This window comes from Lolium rigidum, chromosome 6 (assembly GCF_022539505.1).
Source record: "Lolium rigidum isolate FL_2022 chromosome 6, APGP_CSIRO_Lrig_0.1, whole genome shotgun sequence".
NCBI lineage: Eukaryota > Viridiplantae > Streptophyta > Magnoliopsida > Poales > Poaceae > Lolium > Lolium rigidum.
Genome location: NC_061513.1, coordinates 155965621 through 155988747, shown reverse-complemented (window position 1 = coordinate 155988747; position 23127 = coordinate 155965621). Strand labels below are relative to the sequence as shown.

Sequence of the window (23127 nt, the reverse complement as noted above, 5' to 3'; positions counted from 1 at the left end):
AAAATAGCCTTAAAAACTATCGTAGTATTGAATATGTACTTATGCACTTTATCTTTTATTAAGTTGCTTATTGTGCGATAACCATGTTTCTGGGGAACGCCATCAACTATTGTTGAATATCATGTGAGTTGCTATGCATGTCCGTCTTGTCTGAAGGATCTATCATTTTAGTGGTTGGAGCATGCAAAATTGTTAGAGAAGAACATTGGGCCGCTAACTAAAGCCATGAACCATGGTTGAAGTTTCAGTTTTGGACATATATCCTCAATCTCATATGAGAATAATAATCATTGCTACATGCTTATGCATTTAAGAGGAGTCCATTATCTGTTGTCCATGTTGTCCCGGTATGGATGTCTAAGTTGAGAATAATCAAAAGCGAGAAATCCAAAATGCGAGCTTTCTCCTTAGACCTTTGTACAGGCGGCATGGAGGTACCCCTTTGTGACACTTGGTTGAAACATGGCATGCAAAGACCCGGTAGTCCAAGCTAAGTAGGACGAGGTGCGGACACTATTAGTATACTATGCATGAGGCTTGCAACTTGTAAGATATAATTTACATAACTCATATGCTTTATTACTACCATTGACAAAATTGTTTCATGTTTTCAAAATAAAAGCTCTAGCACAAATACAGCAATCGATGCTTTCCTCTTTGAAGGACCATTCTTTTACTTTTATTGTTGAGTCAGTTTACCTATCTCCCTCCACCTTAGAAGCAAACACTTGTGTGAACTGTGCATTGATTCCTACATACTTGCATATTGCACTTGTTATATTACTTTATGTTGACAATATCCATGAGATATACATGTTATAAGTTGAAAGCAACTGCTGAAACTTCATCTTCCTTTGTGTTGCTTCAACACCTTTACTTTGATTTATTGCTTTATGAGTTAACTCTTATGCAAGACTTATTGATGCTTGTCTTGAAGTACTATTCATGAAAAGTCTTTGTCATATGTTTCACTTGTTTACTCATGTCATTACCTTTGGTTTGATCGCTGCATTCATTACATATGTTTACAAATAGTATGATCAAGATTATGATGGCATGTCACTTCGAAATTATCTTTGTTATCGTTTTACTCGCTCGGGACGAGCGAGAACTAAGCTTGGGGATGCTGATACGTCTCCAACGTATCGATAATTTCTTATGTTTCATGCTACTTTATTGATGATACCTACATGTTTTATGCACATTATATGTCATATTTATGCATTTTACGGAACTAACCTATTAACAAGATGCCGAAGAGCCGATTCTTTGTTCTAGCTGTTTTTGGTTTCAGAAATCCTAGTAAGGAAATATTCTCGGAATTGGACGAAACTTTCGCCCAGGGTCCTATTTTTGTATGAAGCTTCCAGAAGACCGAAGAGATAACGAAGTGGGGCCACGAGGCAACCAGGGCATAGGGCGGCGCGGCCCAAGCCCTGGCCGCGCCGGCCTGCCCCCTGGGCCCCTCGTGTGGCCCCCCGCGTTGATCTTCCGCCTACTTAAAGTCTCCGTCGCGAAACCCCCAGTACCGAGAGCCACAATACGGAAAACCTTCCAGAGCCGCCGCCGCCGCGAATCCCATCTCGGGGGATTCAGGAGATCGCCTCCGGCACCCTACCGGAGAGGGGATTCATCTCCCGGAGGACTCTTCATCGCCATGATCGCCTCCGGAGTGATGAGTGAGTAGTTCACCCCTGGACCATGGGTCCATAGCAGTAGCTAGATGGTCGTCTTCTCCTTGTTGTGCTTCATTGTTGGATCTTGTGAGCTGCCTAACATGATCAAGATCATCTATCTCGTAATTCTATATGTTGTGTTTGTCGGGATCCGATGGATAGAGAGTACTATGATTATGGTGATTATCAATCTATTGTTTATGTGTTGTTTATGATCTTGCATGCTCTCCGTTATTAGTAGAGGCTCTGGCCAAGTTTGTACTCTTAACTCCAAGAGGGAGTATTTATGCTCGATAGTGGGTTCATGCCTCCATTAAATGCGGGACGAGTGACGGAAAGTTCTAAGGTTGTGGATGTGCTTGTTGCCACTAGGGATAAAACATTGATTCTATGTCTAAGGATGTAGTTGTTGATTACATTACGCACCATACTTAATGCAATTGTCTCAGTTGCTTAGCAACTTAATACTGAATGGGGTTCGGATGATAACTCTGAAGGTGGACTTTTTAGGCATAGATGCGGTTGGATGGCGGTCTATGTACTTTGTCGTAATGCCCAATTAAATCTCACTATATTTATCATATCATGTATATGCATTGTTATGCCTTTCTCTATTTGTCAATTGCCCGACTGTAATTTGTTCACCCAACATGCTTTTATCTTATGGGAGAGACACCTCTAGTGAACTGTGGACCCCGGTCCTATTCTTTACATAGCATACAATCTACTGCAATTGTGTTTACTGTTTTCTTTGCAAACATCTTCCACTCGATACGTTTAATCCTTTGTTACAGCAAGCCGGTGAGATTGACAACCTCATTGTTTCGTTGGGGCAAAGTACTTTGGTTTTGTTGTGCAGATTCCACGTTGGCGCGGGAATCCCTGGTGTTGCGCCGCATCACATTTCGCGACCATCAACCTTCAACGTGCTTCTTGGCTCCTCCTGGTTCGATTAAACCTTGGTTTCTTTCTGAGGGAAAACTTGCCACTGTGCGCATCATACCTTCCTCTTGGGGTTCCCAACGGACGTGTACATTTACGCGCATCAGTGATACAAACTTACTGATTTGAATAAATATGTGTGTACTAACACGCGCAACTCTCTTTCTTATTTTAGCCCTCGACCGGATCGTCGAAAAAATTGAGTACGTCGTCGTCAAAGCGTGGCGCAACCAAGACGCTCAAACCAGGAGAAACATATACCATCGAGGTTGTCGACAGTGCAACCGGCAGGCCGCTGGAGCCCCAGAAGCACGCCACCAAGTTTATCAACCAATGTGGAGCCGTTGTTAGAGACAACATCTCGATCACCCTCCAGGAGTGGAATGAGCCAAAGAAGGCACGTCTTGGTTTCACTTTTGTCGACAAGAGAACTAAAAAGGATTGCTTTCAAAAGCTTATGGAGCATTTCATCCTACCTCCGGAATACCACAAATTCGATGAGGAGGGTAACAAGATTCAGGAAAACAAGGAGAGGAGGAGGCTATTCAAACACTTCGCTCTTGGTAAGATGGCCGATACATTCTTGTTCATTTAATTTTCTTTGCCTCGTAGGGTTTGGACACGGTTCGTAAACACAAAGGTCGGTGAATTCAAAAAAGAGCTACAATTTAAAAGGGTAGTGTCTGGGACTGGGGATATTCAGCCAAAGGGGACCAATCTATGTGGATACTATGTTTGTGAGATGATCCGGAGATACACCTCTGAGCGGGTTTCGTGTGAGAACAACATCAAGAGGAATAACCTCCGGAAGACGCTTAGTCTAGAAGCTCGCTTCCGACCACTTCAAGAGGAACTAGCTGGATGGATCGCGAAGGAAGTCATCGATCCTAGAGGAGAACACTATGTAGAGGACGTAGAACTTCATATGCAGTAAATCATATGTATGGAAACTTGTTCAAAATTGTATATGGTCATCCGATATTGAATATATATTGTCAATTCCTCTTGAATTTTTTTTGGTTCTAATTTCAAATTTGTTTGAAATTGTACGTTCATATGCATGTATATGTAGTACCATAGAATATGTGAAACTCCTTCAAAATTAAAATAAAACAGAAAAGAAAATAAAACAATACAAACTAAAAAGAAACTAGGTTTGGGGGGGGGGGGCTAAAACCCTAAACCTGCGGCGGCCTTTAGTCGCGGTTGGCCAGGAGAACCGCGACTAAAGGTTCTCCGCCCCGAAGGACTGCTGGCGGCCACGTGGAGGCGCCTTTAGTCGCGGTTCGTAAGCAACCGCGACTAAAGGGGGGGGCTTTAGTCGCGCTTGCTTGGTCGCGGTTACGCAACCGCGACCAATGGCAGTTGCGAACCGCGACCGAAGCCGTTTTTTCCACCGGTGCCACACGTACTAATCTCGTTCATTCGCTCAAATGTCTATGCCTTCTTCCAAACGCTATGTACTAATGTACCTGCAAATTTCTCAAGTTACTATTTAACACCAAGTCAGCGGCGACCAACTTCTTTTTTTTAGATTTTTTTTTTGAGAGAGCTTTTTTTTTAAGATATAAGACAACTTTATTGCCTGACTTTAAATTAATAAAGCTCAGGAACGATGTTCAGAGTTAACAGATACACATGCTGCGGCATACAGCTTCGCCAACAGGAAAAGAACTGAAGACTAACACCAAAAGGAGACTACAAAGGAGACCGCACAGAGCACACAGATGAGACGGGGGCGACATCGCTTCAGTGCTTCAGTCTCGACGCTTCAAGGCTTCAGTCTCTTGGTTCCATGGAGGCGTAGAGCTCCCGCAGCTCGCGCTCCAACGAGCACAGCCCCTCCTTTTCCATGCCTTTGAACTTGGGCCTCCAAAGCTGCAGAAAAATCACACATTTATAGATGAAATTAGCGGGGTGGTTAAAGGTTTTTCTTTCAATAGTAAGCTTATTACGAATGGTTCAGAGCGCCCAAGATTGCGCTAAGAACAGGATCCAGAGGATGCGGCGGGAGTAGCCCGCAAAGCCAGAGAGGATAGCAAGAAATTATGGAAAGTTAGCTGGCCTCCAGTTACATCCGAGTAACTGGCGCAGCACAGCCCAAGCAAATTGAGCTAAGCATCCCCAACTTCAGCAACATCCCCATGCATGAATCCGTGATGTACCATTTTTGTTCGAGGAAAATCCGTGATGTACTCGCTCAGCATGCGCATGAGAATGAGATTTTACACCGGCGACCGATCCGTTGACGAAGATGCAGCTGCACGTATATAAAACCGATCCCGCCTGCACCAAGTTGCCCCAAAAGCGAACTGCATCTCCCTTGAGGTTGAAATCATCGGGAGATGTTAAATCGCGTCAACTCGCCGGCCAGGGCCGCGGCAGCGACACTACTGCTGGCCCTGCTCTGCCTTTGCTCTGCCATCTCTTCCTGCTCCTCCGACGCGGCCGGCGCCACCGCCATGCCGGGCTCGGTCAGCAATCTCCTGACGGTGGACCAGAACGGCAAGGGCGACCACAGGACGATCCAGGACGCGATCAACGCCGTCTCGGCGAACAGCTCCGCCGCCACCGTCATCCGGATCAGGCCCGGGGTTTACAGGCAAGTAACCGAAACTTACCACTATATCTTCCGATACTGAGGTTGAAGACGAGCAGCCGTGTGATGGATCCATGTCTGTGTATCCGTTGCAGGGAGAAGATCGTGGTGAACAAGCCCCACATCACACTGACCGGCGCCAGCGCCAGGGCGACCGTCATCACCTGGAACGAGCAGTGGCTCTCGGCCGACTCGCCGACCGTCTCCGTGGTGGCCTCCGATTTCGTCGCCAAACGCCTAACGTTTCAGGTAAGAGGTTTCCCATTCGTCGTGGTTGCACATGAACGAAGGCGCGCGCTTTTTGCTGACAGTTTGCTGTTTGATCTTCTCGGGGTTCAGAACACGTTTGGGGACAGCAAGGCGGCGGTCGCGGTGAGGGTCGCCGGAGACAGGGCGGCGTTCTACGGGTGCAGCTTCGTGTCGTTCCAGGACACGCTCCTCGACGACTCGGGCCGCCATTACTACCGCGGGTGCTACGTGGAAGGCGGCACCGACTTCATCTTCGGAAACGGGCAGGCGCTCTTCGACGTAAGTGCTCCATCTCAGTTACACGTAACTGACACCAAACGTACTTAATTCAGGTCAAGGACGAGAAGTGACTGTACTAAGTATCAAAAGAGGATTACAATGTGCTACACTAACAAAAGTTGGCGTGCAGAAATGCCATCTGCACTCCACCTCGCGCATCGGCGGCGCGTTCACGGCGCAGCAGGGGTTGTCGGAGTCGCAGGAGACGGGGTACAGCTTCGTCGGCTGCAAGCTCACCGGCGTCGGGGTCGCCACGGCCATCCTGGGCCGGCCATGGGGCCCCTACTCGCGCGTCGTCTTCGCCCTCAGCTACATGTCCAGCGCAGTGAGCCCTCGAGGCTGGGACGACTGGGGCGAGAGCGACAGGCAGAGGTAACGAACTAACAGCACCGCCTCTGCGATGCCCCGTCGTAGTGCCAATTTCCTGCGAGAAGTTTTGCTCGGCTGACGAGATTTGTGTGCTGGGTTTCTGTTGCAGGACGGCGTTCTACGGGCAGTACCAGTGCTACGGCGAAGGATCCAGGATTGATCGCAGGGTCGCGTGGTCTCGCAACCTCTCACAGGCCGAAGCAGCGCCCTTCATCACCAAGGCTTGGATTGGGGGACAACAATGGCTTCAGTAGAGAACAGTTGATTGGTGTGGTGCTAGTTTATTTGTACTTCTTCTGTAGAAGATGCTATACGTACACAACCTCACGTTCACTATATATAAACGAATCGCTATTGGAAAGGATTTTCTTAGAAACAACCGGCACTTTATTGATCAATCAAATCACTTTATATCCAACCTGGTTGGAAGTAGTACATTAGTATTCCCAAAGTTCTACATCGACGCGATTGGTAGGTCGCGGGACATTTGGGGCTCATGGGGCATGACGGTTGCGGGACATTTGGCACTTCGTTTGGTAGCACATATCGGATCCAGAGAGTCAGAAAGCCCAAATTGATTGGTTGCTTGTTGTCCTCGTTTTTTGCCGAGCAGAGCAAAGTGTGCGATGTTGTTTGCCAGCATACTAGCCAAATGAGCACTCACACTGAGATATGGTCACCACTTTCAAATTTTGGTGAGTTTACCTTCAAACGGTAGCATCACTAGACATAGCGTAACAGAACTCAGTTCACATCATCACACATCACACACTGATCACAACATAAAATCACAGCATAACACAAACATCACATCATGAGTAAGCTGATGATAGCATACTTAACTATAACTTTTAACCAGACTACACACCAGGGGAACATTGCCCTAACACAAAACAGAAACATGATTCAGATAACACTCGTCAGCTTTATCTAACCATACTGCACACCAGGGGAACACTACATCATTCAGTTATCTAGACATTAAGGCAGTGATCAGGAGAGCATACTCAGGTCGGCACCGTCATGCCATGGCGCGGACACTTCATGTACGGCTGTCAGGAGAAGGTGGCTCAGATGATCATCATGGTGAAGCCATCGCTCTCCAGCTCGAAGACGATGATGTCCTTCTTCCGCAGCGTCGTCTCCCTGACGTACTTGTTTTATCCCCTCATGAAGTACAACCCGACATTGAACCACTTCCTATGGACGGTGTACTCGTAGAACTCACCATGTCGAAGTGGCACACTGACAGGTGCATGCAGGTTCACCTTTAGCTTCCTGGCCACCGCCGATGGAATATGTGGCGGCACCGTCAGAGCTGTAAGGTTGCTCGTCCTGAGCTTCACGTAGAAGCGCCTTGGCATGGTAGGGACGTCATGATGTCCAAGGCGCGCTTTGCGCCCCGGCGTCACCCTGGCCTCCCGCGCATGTAGATACGCCACCACCCTAGGGGTGTCAAGCCTCCCATCGACGTATGGGTTCACCAGGAGCTCGTCCTCCTCCTCTAGAGGACAATGCACGTATGAGGCTACGATCGCGTTCCAGTCTTGTTCATGGTGAGGAGGATGAACAAAGGTAGCCGATCATGCGATTGACCCTTGTGATGAGCAATGGTGATCAAAGGCAGCGTGCCATGGTGATCACCACATTGGATTGCATGTCTATAAACGGTGACCACCGTCTGCCACGACGGCCTCTGCCCTAAAAGTAGAGCGTGCGCATAGCGCCCTAATGTGCATGTCAAATCGGACACACGAAAAACACCCACGATAATAGATCTAAGCTTCACACTACTAGGAAAAATCCTACCGCTGGTGGTAACACGTCGGTGGTAACGTCTTACCGCCGGCACACAAGCCTAGTTCGCCGGCGCACCAGCCAGATCCATCGACGGTATTTTTTTCAGAATTCAAGGAAAGCGATCTTGATCTAGTCGTTTGTCGTCGTGGTCGTCTCTCCGGAGGGTTGCCGGAAGGAGTGTGGTCCATGAGGTGGCTGCTGGGAGTAGCTAGATAGAGGGAGGTCGAGCAGGTGGTCGCCGGGAGTAGCTCGCTAGAGGGAGGTCATGGAGGTGGTCGCCGGAGGGAGGTCAGGAGGTGGTCGCCGGAGTGTCGCCGGAGGGAGGGAGAGAAAGATGGAGAAGGTGGAGAAGTAGAAGAGAAGAAGTGATACGTCTCAAACGTATCTATAATTTTTGATACTTCATGCTTATTTTACACCAATTGCTATATGTTTTGTTTACACTTCGTAGCACTTTTATGCATTTTCCGGCACTAAGGGCATCTCCAACGCGGCGACCCATCCCGCGCCCGCGCATCCGGATGGGTCCAGCCAGACAAAAACGTGGCCCAACGCGCGGACCCATCACAAAAACGGATGGCCGCGGCGTCCGGGACGACCCAAACCCGGCCCAAATCTGGGACGAGTTTACGTGGCCGTGGACGCCGAAGGCTGGTCGCTCGCGTCCTCCCCTTGTCCGCCCCTGGCCCGCCTGTCTGTCTCCCAAAACACAAACCCCTCGCACACATCTCCCGCCACTCCGCCGCCACCCAAGGACCGGCGATTTGGGAGCGGCGTCAACGCCGGCCACCGTCGTCGAGACGCCGGCAAGCGAGGCGAAAGCATAGGTCGCGGCCTCGCGCTGCTTTCGCGGCGTCGTAGCAGAGTCGGAGGACGCCGTCGCCGTCGCTTTTGTCCTCTCACCGTCGCGAGACCTCCCGCCGTTCGCAGCTGCGCCGTTGCCGCCGGAGGTGAGCTCTCGTGCACCGTGTTTCCAGACCGAAAGTCGGCCGAGACGGCCATGGCCTGCAGGTCCCTACGGACGCATTGGATGGCCTCCGCCTGCGAGGTGCTCGATGAAATGGGCGATCTAAAATTTGTCCCTTTTCATCTGTAGATCATGGTGGACAGCGATGACGACTACTTCTTCAAGAACTTCATCGAAACGTCGTCAGACGACGAGTCCGACGAAGAATTTTTCACGGAGGCTGCGCTGATCATCCACGAGCACATTGTCTCGCAGATCCCCGTGTACCAGGGGTCCTTGCCGGGGAGCGCGGCCGCCTTGGACTGCAAAAGAGAACGCGGCCACGACCAGCTCTTCAACGACTACTTCCAACCCAAGCCATTGTTCCCGCCGGCCTTGTTTCGTCGTTGTTTTCGGATGTCCAGACCGTTGTTCCGCCGGATAATGGATGGCGTCAAGCTCTACGACGACTACTTCTGCGCGAAAGTGGATGCAATTGGCAAGGTAGGCCTCTCTTCGTACCAGAAATACACGGCAGCGATTAGGATGCTCGCTATTGGTGTTGCCGGTGATTTCGTAGATGAGTACACGCGCATGAGTGAGTCTACTGGCTTGGAAGCGATGTACAGGTTCTGCAGAGCAGTGATCGGTTCGTTCGAAGAACAGTACCTCCGGCAACCTAATGCAGAGGACACAGCTCGTCTGTTGTCAATCAACGCTTCCAGAGGTTTTCCTGGGATGCTTGGCAGCATAGACTACATGCACTGGGAGTGGAAGAACTGCCCCTTTGGTTGGCAGGGGGCATACAACGGCCATTCTGAGGGGTGCACAGTGATTCTTGAAGCTGTTGCTTCACATGACACGTGGATTTGGCACTCATTCTTCGGAATGGCTGGCTCGCACAATGACATCAATGTGCTGCAGCGCTCTCCGGTGTTTGATAGGCTAGCGTACGGTCAGTCCCCTGATGTGGATTTTGAGATCAATGGCCACCACTACACCAAGGGATACTACCTTGCTGATGGTATCTATCCATCTTGGGCTACACTCGTGAAGACAATCTGAAAACCCAACTCAGAGCAGGAGGCAAGGTTTGCCAAAGAGCAGGAGGCAGCCCGAAAAGATGTCGATCGGGCGTTTGGCATCCTCCAAGCTCGTTGGGCTATCATCAAACACCCTGGCAGAGCCTGGGATGTGCAAACTCTGTGAGAGGTGATGACCGCTTGTGTAATCATGCATAACATGATTGTTGAGGTAGAGCGGGATGGTTCACTCTTTGATAATGAGTAGGATGGCCAGGGAGAGTTGGTTACTGCTCAAGGTGGTCCGGCATCATTCCAGGAAATCCTCCATGCGCACCATGAAATTCGAGATCTAGCTGTACACAACCAGCTGCAGGCTGATTTGGTCGAGCACATGGCAGCATCTAGACAACAATGCTGCAAACAACAATGATGAAAGAAATCCCGAAACCTCGAGCATTTGTGTCGTTTTTACATTTTATTTTAATAATACTTTATCATTGATTACATGGAAAATGTACTATGTAATAAATTTTGAGCATTTGAACTATTTATATATTTTCTATAATTTATTATGCGTTTATAGTGAATTTAGAAGCAAAAAGCTACCATACGACGCCGCGACCCAAATCTACCGCGTTGGACGCAGCGCGCGACCCAAACGGACGCGCGGACGCGGGGCTCCGTCCGCTCTCGGCCACCCAAACGGCCCAAAACGGACGGCCCAGAGCGTCCGTTTGGGTCGCAGGGTTGGAGATGCCCTAACCTATTGACAAGATGTCATAGTGCCAGTTCCCTTTTTTTGCTGTTTTGTATTTCATAAAAGTTGTACAAAAAATATTCTCGGAATTGGACGAAACAAAAGCCGAAGTTAACGTTTCACCGTAACGAAGACGGAGTCCAAAGCAGAGACGGAGGGGGCACCGAGGTGGCCAAACCACCCCTAGGCGCGGGCCCACCTCTGGCCACGCCTAGGCATGGTGTGGGGCCACCTGGACTCCACCAACCTTGCCCTTCCACCTATATAAAGCTCCCGACGCAAAAACCCTAATCAATCGGCCTCCATCCACGAAAAGTTCTGCAGCTCCGCCGCCGTCGCAGACAAGATTCGGGGGGACAGAAGTTTCTGTTCTGGCACCCTGTCGGGACGAGGAATTTCCCTAGGAGCCATCTCCATCGACTCCACCGCCATCTTCATCGCCGTTGCTGACTCCTATGATGAGGAGTTACTAGTTCTCCCCGGGGCTGAGGGCTCTACCGGTAATTATGTGGTCTATCTCTCTCTCCCATAGTGTGATCTTTATGTGACCATGAGCTTTGTAATCTAGATGTCGTTATGATATTCAAGTGGATTTTACTTATGTGATTTCTGGAGACTCCTTGTCCCACGTGTGTTAAGGTGACGGTGTGTGATACGTCTCAAACGTATCTATAATTTCTTATGTTCCATGCTACTTTTATGAAAATATTTGAATGTTTTATACATACTTTACATCATTATTATACATTTTCCGGCACTAACCTATTAACAAGATGCCGAAGCGCCAGTTGTTGTTTTCTGCTGTTTTTGGTTTCAGAAATCCTAGTAAGGAAATATTCTCGGAATTGGACGAAATCAACGCCCAGGGTCCTATTTTTCCACGAAGCTTCCGGAAGACCGAAGGGATAACGAAGTGGGGCGACGAGGCGCCCACACCACAGGGCCGCGCGGCCATGGTGGGCCCCGCGCTGCCCTATGGTGTGGGGCCCTCGCGCCTCCCCCTGACCTACCCTTCCGCCTACTTAAAGCCTTCGTCGCGAATACCCCTGTACCGAGACCCACGATACGGAAAACCTTCCAGAGACGCCGCCGCCGCCAATCCCATCTCGGGGGATTCAGGAGATCGCCTCCGGCACCCTGCCGGAGAGGGGAATCATCACCGAAGGGGCTCTACATCATCATGCCCGCCTCCGGATTGATGCGTGAGTAGTTCATCCTTGGACTATGGGTCCATAGAAGTAGCTAGATGGTTGTCTTCTCCGCTTGTGCTATCATTGTTTAGATCTTGTGAGCTGCCTAACATGATCAAGATCATCTATTTGTAATGCTACATGTTGTGTTTGGTGGGATCCGATGAATCTAGAATACTATGTCAAGTTGATTATCAATCTATCATATATGTGTTGTTTATGTTCTTGCATGCTCTCCGTTGCTAGTAGAGGCTCTGGCCAAGTTGATACTTGTAACTCCAAGAGGGAGTATTTATGCTCGATAGTGGGTTCATGCCTCCATTTAATCTGGGACAGTGATAGAAGGTTCTAAGGTTGTGGATGTGCTGTTGCTACTAGGGATAAAACATCAATGCTTTGTCTAAGGATATTTGTGTTGATTACATTACGCACCATACTTAATGCAATTATCTGTTGTTTACAACTTAATACTGGAGGGTGCGGATGCTAACCCGAAGGTGGATTATTTAGGCATAGATGCATGCTGGATAGCGGTCTATGTACTTTGTCGTAATGCCCTGATTAAATCTCATAGTAATCATCATTGATATGTATTGAATCTTGATTTGTCAATTGTCCATCTGTAATTTGTTCACCCAGCATGCTAGTTATCTTATTGGAGAGACACCACTAGTGAACTGTGGACCCCGGTCCATTCTTTTACATCTGAATACATTCTACTACAATTATTGTTCTTACTATTCTTTGCAAACAAACACCATCTTCCACTCGATACGCTTAATCCTTTGTTTTCAGCAAGCCGGTGAGATTGACAACCTCACTGTTACGTTGGGGCAAAGTATCTTGATTGTGTTGTGCAGGTTCCACGTTGGCGCCGGTTTCACTGGTGTTGCGCCGCACTACACTCCTCTACCAACAGCCTTCACGTGCTTCTTGGCTCCTACTGGTTCGATAACCTTGGTTTCTTTCTGAGGGAAAACTTGCTGCTGTGCGCATCACACCTTCCTCTTGGGGTTCCCAACGGACGTGTACATCTACGCGCATCAAGCTCTTTTTCTGGCGCCGTTGCCGGGGAGATCAAGACACGCTGCAAGGAGAGTCTCCACATCCAATCTCTTTACTTTGTTTTTGTCTTGCTTTATTTTATTTTATTTTATTTATTGTCTTGTTTGCTTCATATCTAAAAACACAAAAAAAATTAGTTACTTTACTTTCTGTCTTATTAACTTGCTCTATATCAAAACACACAAAAAAATTAGTTACTTGTCTTTACTTTATTCTATTTGCTTAGTTTATTTTTATTGCTACTAAAATGAGTAATCCTGAAGTTGAAGTTCGTTTTTTTAAGCAACAAGGTGGAGAAAGTTTTAAATATGCTTGGTACAGAATTAGTAATGCTCATCATAGGTGCATTAAGAAACACTCCACTATTATCCTTCTTAGGAACTTTTATGTTCGCTTATCTAGTTGGAATAGGTATGTTCTTGATACTCTTTCAGGAGGTAATTTCCTAGGTACTCCTGCTTTAGAAGCTAGCTGCATCATTGAGAGTCTAGTTGGAATACCACCCGTTAATGAAGTTAAAATTGAAATCTCTCTTGAGGATGTTATGAAAAAATTGGAAATCATAGAGAAAAATTTTCCAAGTGTTGAAACTAAATTGGGAATGCTACTTGATAATACTGATAAACTTGATAAATCCCTAGGAGGAATTGATGAAAGAATTGGTGTCCTAGAAACTTGTGTTGTCCATGATAATCAAATCAATAGGATTGGTGAACTTGAAAAGGCTATGGGAACCTTGGGTTCAACTTTTTCTTCTCTTAAGTTTAAGGAGAAAGCTTATGTGGGTAAAGAGCAAAAATTCATGTATGCCTCTAAGGTGCCTAACCAAAGAATTATTATAGGCCTAAAATTGATAAAACCTCTAGCACCACCATAGAAAAGTTAGATAATGGAGCATCTAAGGTACCCTCTGCAACAAGTTGTGCTTGTAAGAAAAATTATGATGTTGATGCTTCATCTCTTGATAATACGTGATTTGCACTTTCTGCGCCTAGCTGAAAGGCGTTAAAAAAAAGCACTTCTTGGAAGATAACCCATGTTTCATTTTATTACAGTATTGTTGAGTCTTGGAAGTTTTTTACTACTGTAGCAACCTCTCCTTATCATGTTTTTGTGCCAAGTAAAGTCTCTATGGTAAAGTTGATGCTAGATTTGGATTGCTGCGCAGAAACAGCATTGTTGTCTGTCACGAATTCGCGCAGAACTCTCTGTAGAAGAGTCAAAAAAATCTGAAAATTTACATGCGTGATCCTCAGATATGTACGCAACTTTCATTAGTTTTGAGTTTTTCCGTTTGAGCAAGTTAAGTGCCCCTGCAAAATTCGTCTTTACGGACTGTTCTGTTTTTGACAGATTCTGCCTTTTATTTCGCATTACCGCTTTTGCTATGTTGAATGAGTTTCTTTGTTCCATTAACTTTCAGAAGCTTTGTGCAATGTCTAGAAGTGTTAAGAATGATTATGTCACCTCTGAATGTGTGAATTTTTGATTATGCACTAACCCTCTAATGAGTTTGCTTGAAGTTTGGTGTGGAGGAAGTTTTCAAGGGTCAAGAGAAGAGGATGATATACTATGATCAAGAAGAGTGAAAGGTCTAAGCTTGAGGATGCCCCGGTGGTTCATCCCTGCATATTTTAAGAACACTAAAGCATCTAAGCTTGGGGATGCCCAAGGCATCCCCTTCTTCATCGACAACTTATCAGGTCACTTCTAGTGAAACTATATTTTTATTCCATCACATCTTATGTTCTTTACTTGGAGCGTCGGTTTGCTTTTATTTTTATTTTGGTTGGAATAAAGTTAGATCCCATCATCCTTATATTGGAGATATTATGCTCCGCTTTTTCATATGGAACACTTGTGTTCTTAATTGTGCTTTAATGTTCATGGCGAAGGCTGAAATTGCTTTGTTAAATTGCTATTTGGTTGGAATCAGAAAATGCTGCATATGGTTTGGAATAACTTGGCAATTGTTTGAGCTCTCATAGATCATGTTTAAGCTCTTGCTTCATGTAGTTTAATTTATTAATGAAGAACTACCGTAGAGCTTGTTAAAATTTGGTTTGCATGATTGGTCTCTCTAAGTCTAGATATTTTCTGGTAAAGTGTTTGAACAACAAGGAAGACAGTGTAGAGTCTTATAATGCTTGCAATATGTTCTTGTGTAAGTTTTGTCTGTACCTGTTCATACTTGTGTTTGCTTCGAACAACCTTGCTAGCCCAAACCTTGTACTGAGAGGAAATGCTTCTCGTGCATCCAAACACCTTGAGCCAAAACCCATGCCATTTGTGTCCACCATATCTACCTACTATGTGGTATTTTTCTGCCATTCCAAAGTAAATTACTTGAGTGCTATCTTTAAAATTTCATTCCTTTATCTTTGCAATATATAGCTCATGGGACAAATAGCTTAAAAACTATTGTGGTGATGAATATGTAGTTATGTGCCTTAGTTCTTATAAGTTGCTTGTTGAGCGGTAACCATGTTTCTGGTGACGCCATCAACTTTTTACCTTTGTTGGATATCATGTGAGATGCTATGCATGTTCGTCTTGTCTGAAGTAAGTGCGATTTCATGATCAAATGGTTTGAGTATGAATATGTTAGAGAAGAACATTGGGCCGCTAACTAAAGCCATGTATCATGGTGGAAGTTTCAGTTTGGACATACAACCTCAATCTCTTTTGAGAATATTATTTGTTGTTGAATGCTTAAGCATTAAAAGAGGAGTCCATTATCTGTTGTCTATGTTGTCCCGGTATGGATGTCTAAGTTGAGAATAATCAAAAGCGAGAAATCCAATGCGTGCTTTCTCCTTAGACCTTTGTACAGGCGGCACAGAAGTACCCCTTTGTGACACTTGGTTGAAACATATGTCATGCAATGATAATCTGTGTTATCCAAGCTGATTAGGACAAGGTGCGAGCACTATTAGTATTCTATGCATGAGACTTGCAACTTGTAGGAAGTATTATGCATAGCAAATATGAAGTGTTACTACCGTTGACAAAATTGTTTCTATGTTTTCAAAACAAAAGCTCTAGCACAAAAATAGTAATCCATGCTTCCCTCTGCGAAGGGCCATCCTTTTACTTTATGTTGAGTCAGTTTACCCACTTCCTTCCATCTTAGAAGCAAACACTTGTGTTAACTGTGTGCATTGATTCTTACATGTTTACTTATTGCACTTGTTATATTACTCTATGTTGACAAATATCCATGAGATATACATGTTACAAGTTGAAAGCAATTGCTGAAACTTAATTATCCTTTGTGTTGCTTCAATGCATTCTACTCTGAATTTATTGCTTATGAGTTAGCTCTTATGCAAGTCTTATTGATACTTGTCTTGAAAGTACTATTCATGAAAAGTTTTGCTATATGATTCATTTGTTTAGTCATCATCTTTTGTTAGCAATCTTTTGCTTTAGATCACTCCATCCATCTCATATGCTTTACAATAATGTTGATCAAGGTTATGTTGGTAGCATGTCACTTCAGAAATTATTTGTGTTATCGTTTACCTACTCGAGGGCGAGTAGGAACTAAGCTTGGGGATGCTGATACGTCTCAAACGTATCTATAATTTCTTATGTTCCATGCTACTTTTATGACAATACTTGAATGTTTTATACATACTTTACATCATTATTATACATTTTCCGGCACTAACCTATTAACAAGATGCCGAAGCGCCGATTCGTTGTTTTACTGCTTGTTTTTGGTTTCAGAAATCCTAGTAAGGAAATATTCTCGGAATTGGACGAAATCAACGCCCAGGGTCCTATTTTTCAGAAGACCGAGGGGGAAAGGAAGTGGGGCCACGAGGCGCCGACACAACAGGGCGGCGCGGCCCAGGCCCTGGCCGCGCGGCCCTGGCGTGTGGGGCCCTCGTGCCGCCACTTGACCTGCCCTTCCGCCTACTTAAAGCTTTCGTCGCGAAACCCTCTGTACCGAGAGCCACGATACGGAAAACCTTCCAGAGACGCCGCCGCCAATCCCATCTCGGGGGATTCAGCAGATCGCCTCCGGTACCCTGCCGGAGAGGGGAATCATCACCGGAGGGGCTCTACATCATCATGCCCGCCTCCGGATTGATGCGTGAGTAGTTCATCCTCGGACTATGGGTCCATAGCAGTAGCTAGATGGTTGTCTTCTCCGCTTGTGCTATCATTGTTTAGATCTTGTGAGCTGCCTAACATGATGAAGATCATCTATTTGTAATGCTACATGTTGTGTTTGGTGGGATCCGATGAATCTAGAATACTATGTCAAGTTGATTATCAATCTATCATATATGTGTTGTTTATGTTCTTGCATGCTCTCCGTTGCTAGTAGAGGCTCTGGCCAAGTTGATACTTGTAACTCCAAGAGGGAGTATTTATGCTCGATAGTGGGTTCATGCCTCCATTTAATCTGGGATAGTGATAGAAGGTTCTAAGGTTGTGGATGTGTTGTTGCTATTAGGGATAAAACATCAATGCCTTGTCTAAGGATATTTGTGTTGATTACATTACACACCATACTTAATGCAATTATCTGTTGTTTACAACTTAATACTGGAGGGGGTGCGGATGCTAACCCGAAGGTGGATTATTTAGGCATAGATGCATGCTTGGATAGCGGTCTATGTACTTTGTTGTAATGCCCTGATTAAATCTCATAGTAATCATCATTGATATGTATTGAATCTTGATTTGTCAATTGCCCATCTGTAATTTGTTCACCCAGCATGCTAGTTATCTTATTGGAGAGACACCACTAGTGAACTGTGGACCTCGGTCCATTCTTTTACATCTGAATACATTCTCATTGCAATTATTGTTCTTACTTGTTCTTTGCAAACAAACACCATCTTCCACTCGATACGCTTAATCCTTTGTTTTCGACAAAGTCGGTGAGATTGACAACCTCATCTGTTACGTTGGGGCAAAGTATCTTGATTGTGTTGTGCAGGTTCCACGTTGGCGCCGGTTTCATCGGTGTTGCGCCACACTACATTCCTCCATCAACAACCTTCACGTGCTTCTTGGCTCCTCTACTGGTTCGATAACCTTGGTTTCTTTTACGAGGGAAAACTTGCTGCTGCGCGCATCACACCTTCCTCTTGGGGTTCCCAACGGACGTGTACATCTACGCGCATCAGTGTGTGCACCGTGTGGGTCTCTTAGGCTATATTTCACACAATACTTGTTCACTGAATTATGATTTGAGTTGGATGTCTCTACGAAATTGTGGTGTGTTAGTACCTCCTATGAATGCTCAAAGTGATGGAGTGGGGTGTTCATTAGTACTTGGGAATACATCTTTAAGGTTTGCTTTTGCTGCCCTACGCGGTGAATTAATGTTCGTTATCCAACCGGAGAGTAGTTCAGAGTAGCATAGTGAAGTGCCTATATTTATATTCCTTTATGATATCATTGTTGAGAGTGACCATTAGTGAAAGTATGATCCCTAGGCCTTGTTTCCAAACATCGAATCACCGTTTATTTACTATTTTACTGCATGTTTACTTGCTGCCATATTTATTTCAGATTTTTATTACCACTCATATTCATCCATATTACTTGCATTTTACTATCTCTTCACCGAACTAGTGCACCTATACACCTGACAAGTGTATTGGGTGTGTTGGGGACACAAGAGACTTCTTGTATCGTAATAGCAGGGTTGCTTGAGAGGGATAGCTTTGACCTCTACCTCCCTGAATTCGATAAACCTTGGGTGATCCACTTAAGGGAAACTTGTTGCTGTTCTACAAACCTCTGCACTTGGAGGCCCAACACTGTCTACAAAAATAGAAGCGTGCGTAGACAACAAGAAGGAGAGAAAAACCGAGAAAGGGAACATGAAAGAGGAAGAGGAGGGAAAAGTGAGAAAAGAGAAGGTGCACCTAGAAGGAGAAGGTGGAGAAGTGGAAGGGGAGAAGGAGGGACAAACCGAGAAAGGGAACATGAAAGAGGAGGAGGAGGGAAAAGTGAGAAAACAAAAGGTGCGTCGGCCTCCTTCATTTCTCTTCCATGCCCACCGCCGAACCATCGCCCACCTCACGCCCGAGGTGCAGGGCCTCCGGCTCGAGCTCGACCAGCGGCGGCACCCACAGCCGTCCGGCGCTATGAGCAAGAACGGACCGCATCCTTGCGAGCTGAGGTCGCTGACGCGCTCATTTTTGTGGCCTGGATGAGGTCATATCCTGCATAGTCGATGCCTACCCGGAGAGGTCCCGGAACTCGACGATGGGGTGCTGCGCACACCCTGGACGAGGCTATTCCTTGCACCGTCGGCGTGGACCTAGACGAGGTCGTTCCCTGCATAGCCGTGCGCGTCCTTGATGTGGAGGCATCCGCGCCAGTCCATGCACGTCGTGCCATGGAGGTGTTGAGCTGGCTGCGCCGGACACAATTTCTCCTGCTGGAAAGCAAACCTCGCCCTATGCAAAATATTGCCCGACGCCTCCAATAGATTGCCTCAATAGGCTAGTACCAAATACAATTTGGAGTCCCTCCTGAGCATCTTTAAGTCCCATCCTCCAAACCATCTTCAAAGGGATCTAGCACGGCGTCGGACGTTTGACTGCCTCGAGCCGCACGTCAAAACGTTTTTTTTCCATTCGGTGAGGTCTAATACGGTCTCTGACGTCCTGAGCACATCCCCGCTACACATGGGATGCTGCGGGGGCGTGAGACGCAATGCGGAAATGTGTCACGAGTAGATCTAGTAGTCGTTCATCACCGTGGTCGTCTCTCCGGAGGGTTGTGATACGTCTCAAACGTATCTATAATTTCTTATGTTCCATGCTACTTTTATGACAATACTTGAATGTTTTATACATACTTTACAGCATTATTATACATTTTCCGGCACTAACCTATTAACAAGATGCCGAAGCGCCAGTGGTTGTTTTCTGCTGTTTTTGGTTTCAGAAATCCTAGTAAGAAAATATTCTCGGAATTGGACGAAATCAACGCCCAGGGTCCTATTTTTACACGAAGCTTCCAGAAGACCGAGGGGGAAAGGAAGTGGGGCCACGAGGCGGCCACACAACAAAGCGGCGCGGCCCAAGCCCTGGCCGTGCCGGCCTGTTGTGTGGGGCCCTCGTGTGGCCCCCTGCGTTGCCCTTCCACCTACTTAATGCCTTCGTCGCGAATACCCCTGTACCGAGAGCCACGATATGGAAAACCTTCCAGAGACGCCGCCGCCAATCCCATCTCGGGGGATTCAGGAGATCGCCTCCGGCACCCTACCGGAGAGGGGAATCATCACCGGAGGGGCTCTACATCATCATGCCCGCCTCCGGATTGATGCGTGAGTAGTTCATCCTTGGACTATGGGTCCATAGCAGTAGCTAGATGGTTGTCTTCTCCGCTTGTGCTATCATGTTTAGATCTTGTGAGCTGCCTAACATGATCAAGATCATCTATTTGTAATGCTACATGTTGTGTTTGGTGGGATCCGATGAATCTAGAATATTATGTCAAGTTGAATATCAATCTATCATATATGTTTTGTTTATGTTCTTGCATGCTCTCTGTTGCTAGTAGAGGCTCTGGCCAAGTTGATACTTGTAACTCCAAGAGGGGGTATTTATGCTCGATAGTGGGTTCATGCCTCCATTGAATCTGCGACAGGTGACGGAAAGTTCTAAGGTTGTGGATGTCTTGTTGCTACTAGGGATAAAACATCGATGCTTTGTCTAAGGATATTTGTGTTGATTACATTACGCACCATACTTAATGCAATTATCTCGTTGTTTACAACTTAATACCGGAGGGGTTCGGATGATAACCTCGAAGGTGGATTATTTAGGCATAGATGCATGCTGGATAGCGGTCTATGTACTTTGTCGTAATGCCCTGATTAAATCACATAGTAATCATCATTGATATGTATTGAATCTTGATTTGTCAATTGCCCATCTGTAATTTGTTCACCCAGCATGTTAGTTATCTTATTGGAGAGACACCACTAGTGAACTGTGGACCCCGGTCCATTTTTTTACATCCGAATACATTCTACTGCAATCATTATTCTTTACTGTTCTTTGCAAATAAACACCATCTTCCACTCGATACGCTTAATCCTTTGTTTTCAGCAAGCCGGTGAGATTGACAACCTCACTGTTACTTTGGGGCAAAGTATCTTGATTGTGTTGTGCAGGTTCCACGTTGGCGCCGGTTTCACTGGTGTTGCGCCGCACTACATTCTTCCACCAACAACCTTCATGTGCTTCTTGGCTCCTACTGGTTCGATAACCTTGGTTTCTTTCTGAGGGAAAACTTGCCGATGTGCGCATCATACCTTCCTCTTGGGGTTCCCAACGGACGTGTACATCTACGCGCATCAAGCACTTTTTCTGGCGCCGTTGCCGGGGATCTGAAGAATAGTTACACCACAAAGATTTCTATCTCCCACGTCAACTGCACGCCAGCAACACTTTTTCTGGCGCCGTTGCCGGGGAGATCAAGACACGCTGCAAGGGGAGTCTCCACTTCCAATCTCTTTACTTTGTTTTTGTCTTGCTTTACTTTACTTTATTTACTGTCTTGTTTGCTTTATATCAAAAACACAAAAAAATTAGTTACTTTACTTTCTGTCTTGTTTACTTGTTCTATATAGAAAACACAAAAAAAATTAGTTACTTGTCTTTACTTTATTCTATTTGCTTAGTTTACTTTATTACTGCTATAATGGGTACTCCTGAAAATACTAAGTTGTGTGATTTCACTAGCACAAATAATAATGATTTTATATGTACTCCTATTGCTCCACCTGCTACTACTGCAGAATTCTATGAAATTAAACCTGCTTTACTAAATCTTGTTATGAGAGAGCAATTTTCTGGTGTTAGTAATGATGATGCTACCGCCCATCTTAATAATTTTGTTGAACTTTGTGAAATGCAAAAGTATAAGGATATAGATGGTGATATTATAAAACTGAAATTGTTTCCTTTCTCCTTAAGAGGAAGAGCTAAAGATTGGTTGCTTTCTTTGCCTAAGAATAGTATTGATTCATGGACTAAATGTAAAGATGCTTTTATTAGTAAATATTATCCTCCTGCTAAGATTATATCTTTGAGAAGTAGAATTATGAACTTTAAACAATTTGATAATGAACATGTTGCTCAAGCATGGGAGAGAATGAAATCTTTGGTAAAGAATTGCCCAACCCATGGACTGACTACTTGGATGATCATCCAAACCTTTTATGCAGGATTGAATTTTTCCTCAAGAAACCTATTGGATTCAGCTGCTGGAGGTACTTTTATGTCCATCACCTTGGGCGCCGCGACTAAATTACTTGATGATATGATGATCAATTAATCTGAATGGCACACTGAAATAACTCCTCAAGGTAAGAAGGTAAATTCTGTTGAAGAAACCTCTTCTTTGGGTGATAAGATTGATGCTATTATGTCTATGCTTGCAAATGGTAGATCTCATATTGATCCTAATAATGTTCCTTTAGCTTCATTGGTTGCTCAAGAAGAAAATGTTGATGTGAATTTCATTAAGAGTAATAATTTCAACAACAATGCTTATAGGAATAATTATGGTAACAACAACTATAGGCCATATCCTTCTAATAATGGTAGTGGTTATGGTAATTATTACAATAATAATAAGAGTGTACCCTCTGGTCTTGAAGTGATGCTTAAAGAATTTATTAGTACACAAACTGCTTTCAATAAAACTGTTAAAGAAAAGCTTGGTAAAATTGATGTTCTTGCTTCCAAGGTTGATAGTCTTGCTCTTGATGTTGATCTTTTAAAATTGAAAGTTATGCCTGAGGAAGTTAAAGATGCTAGGTTTGCTAAAACAAATGCCATCCAAGTTCGAATTAATGATAATATTAGAATGTTGGCTGAATTGCATGCTAGGTGGGATAGAGAAGAAAAAGAAAAACTTGCTAAAGAAAATAATGTAGCTAAAGTATGGACTATTACCACCACTAGTAATGTTGATTCTTCACATGTTGCTACACCTCCTACTATCAATAGTAAAATAATTGGTGTTGGCAATGTTTCTACTCCTAGTGCAAAGCGCGCAAAATTGCCTGAAACTGCTGAAACTGCTTGTGATAAAACTGCTGAAATTTTTCAAAATATTGGTGACAATGATTACATTGCTGTAGAACATAATGGTTTAGATTTTGATGATTGTCATATTACTGAAGTTATAAATTTCTTACAAAAACTTGCTAGAAGTCCCAATGCTAGTGCTATAAAT

General features: G+C 45.2%; 1 protein-coding gene across 1 annotated transcript; it reads left to right on the top strand.

Moving 5' to 3' along the window:
• The first annotated feature begins 4963 nt into the window (after nt 1-4963).
• On the top strand, nt 4964-6121 carry LOC124660324 (putative pectinesterase 11). Its single transcript, XM_047198131.1, has 4 exons — nt 4964-5224; nt 5317-5466; nt 5557-5745; nt 5876-6121. Exons 1-4 carry the CDS (start codon nt 4964-4966, stop codon nt 6119-6121), a joined length of 846 nt encoding a protein of 281 aa, XP_047054087.1.
• The last annotated feature ends 17006 nt before the right edge of the window (nt 6122-23127 follow it).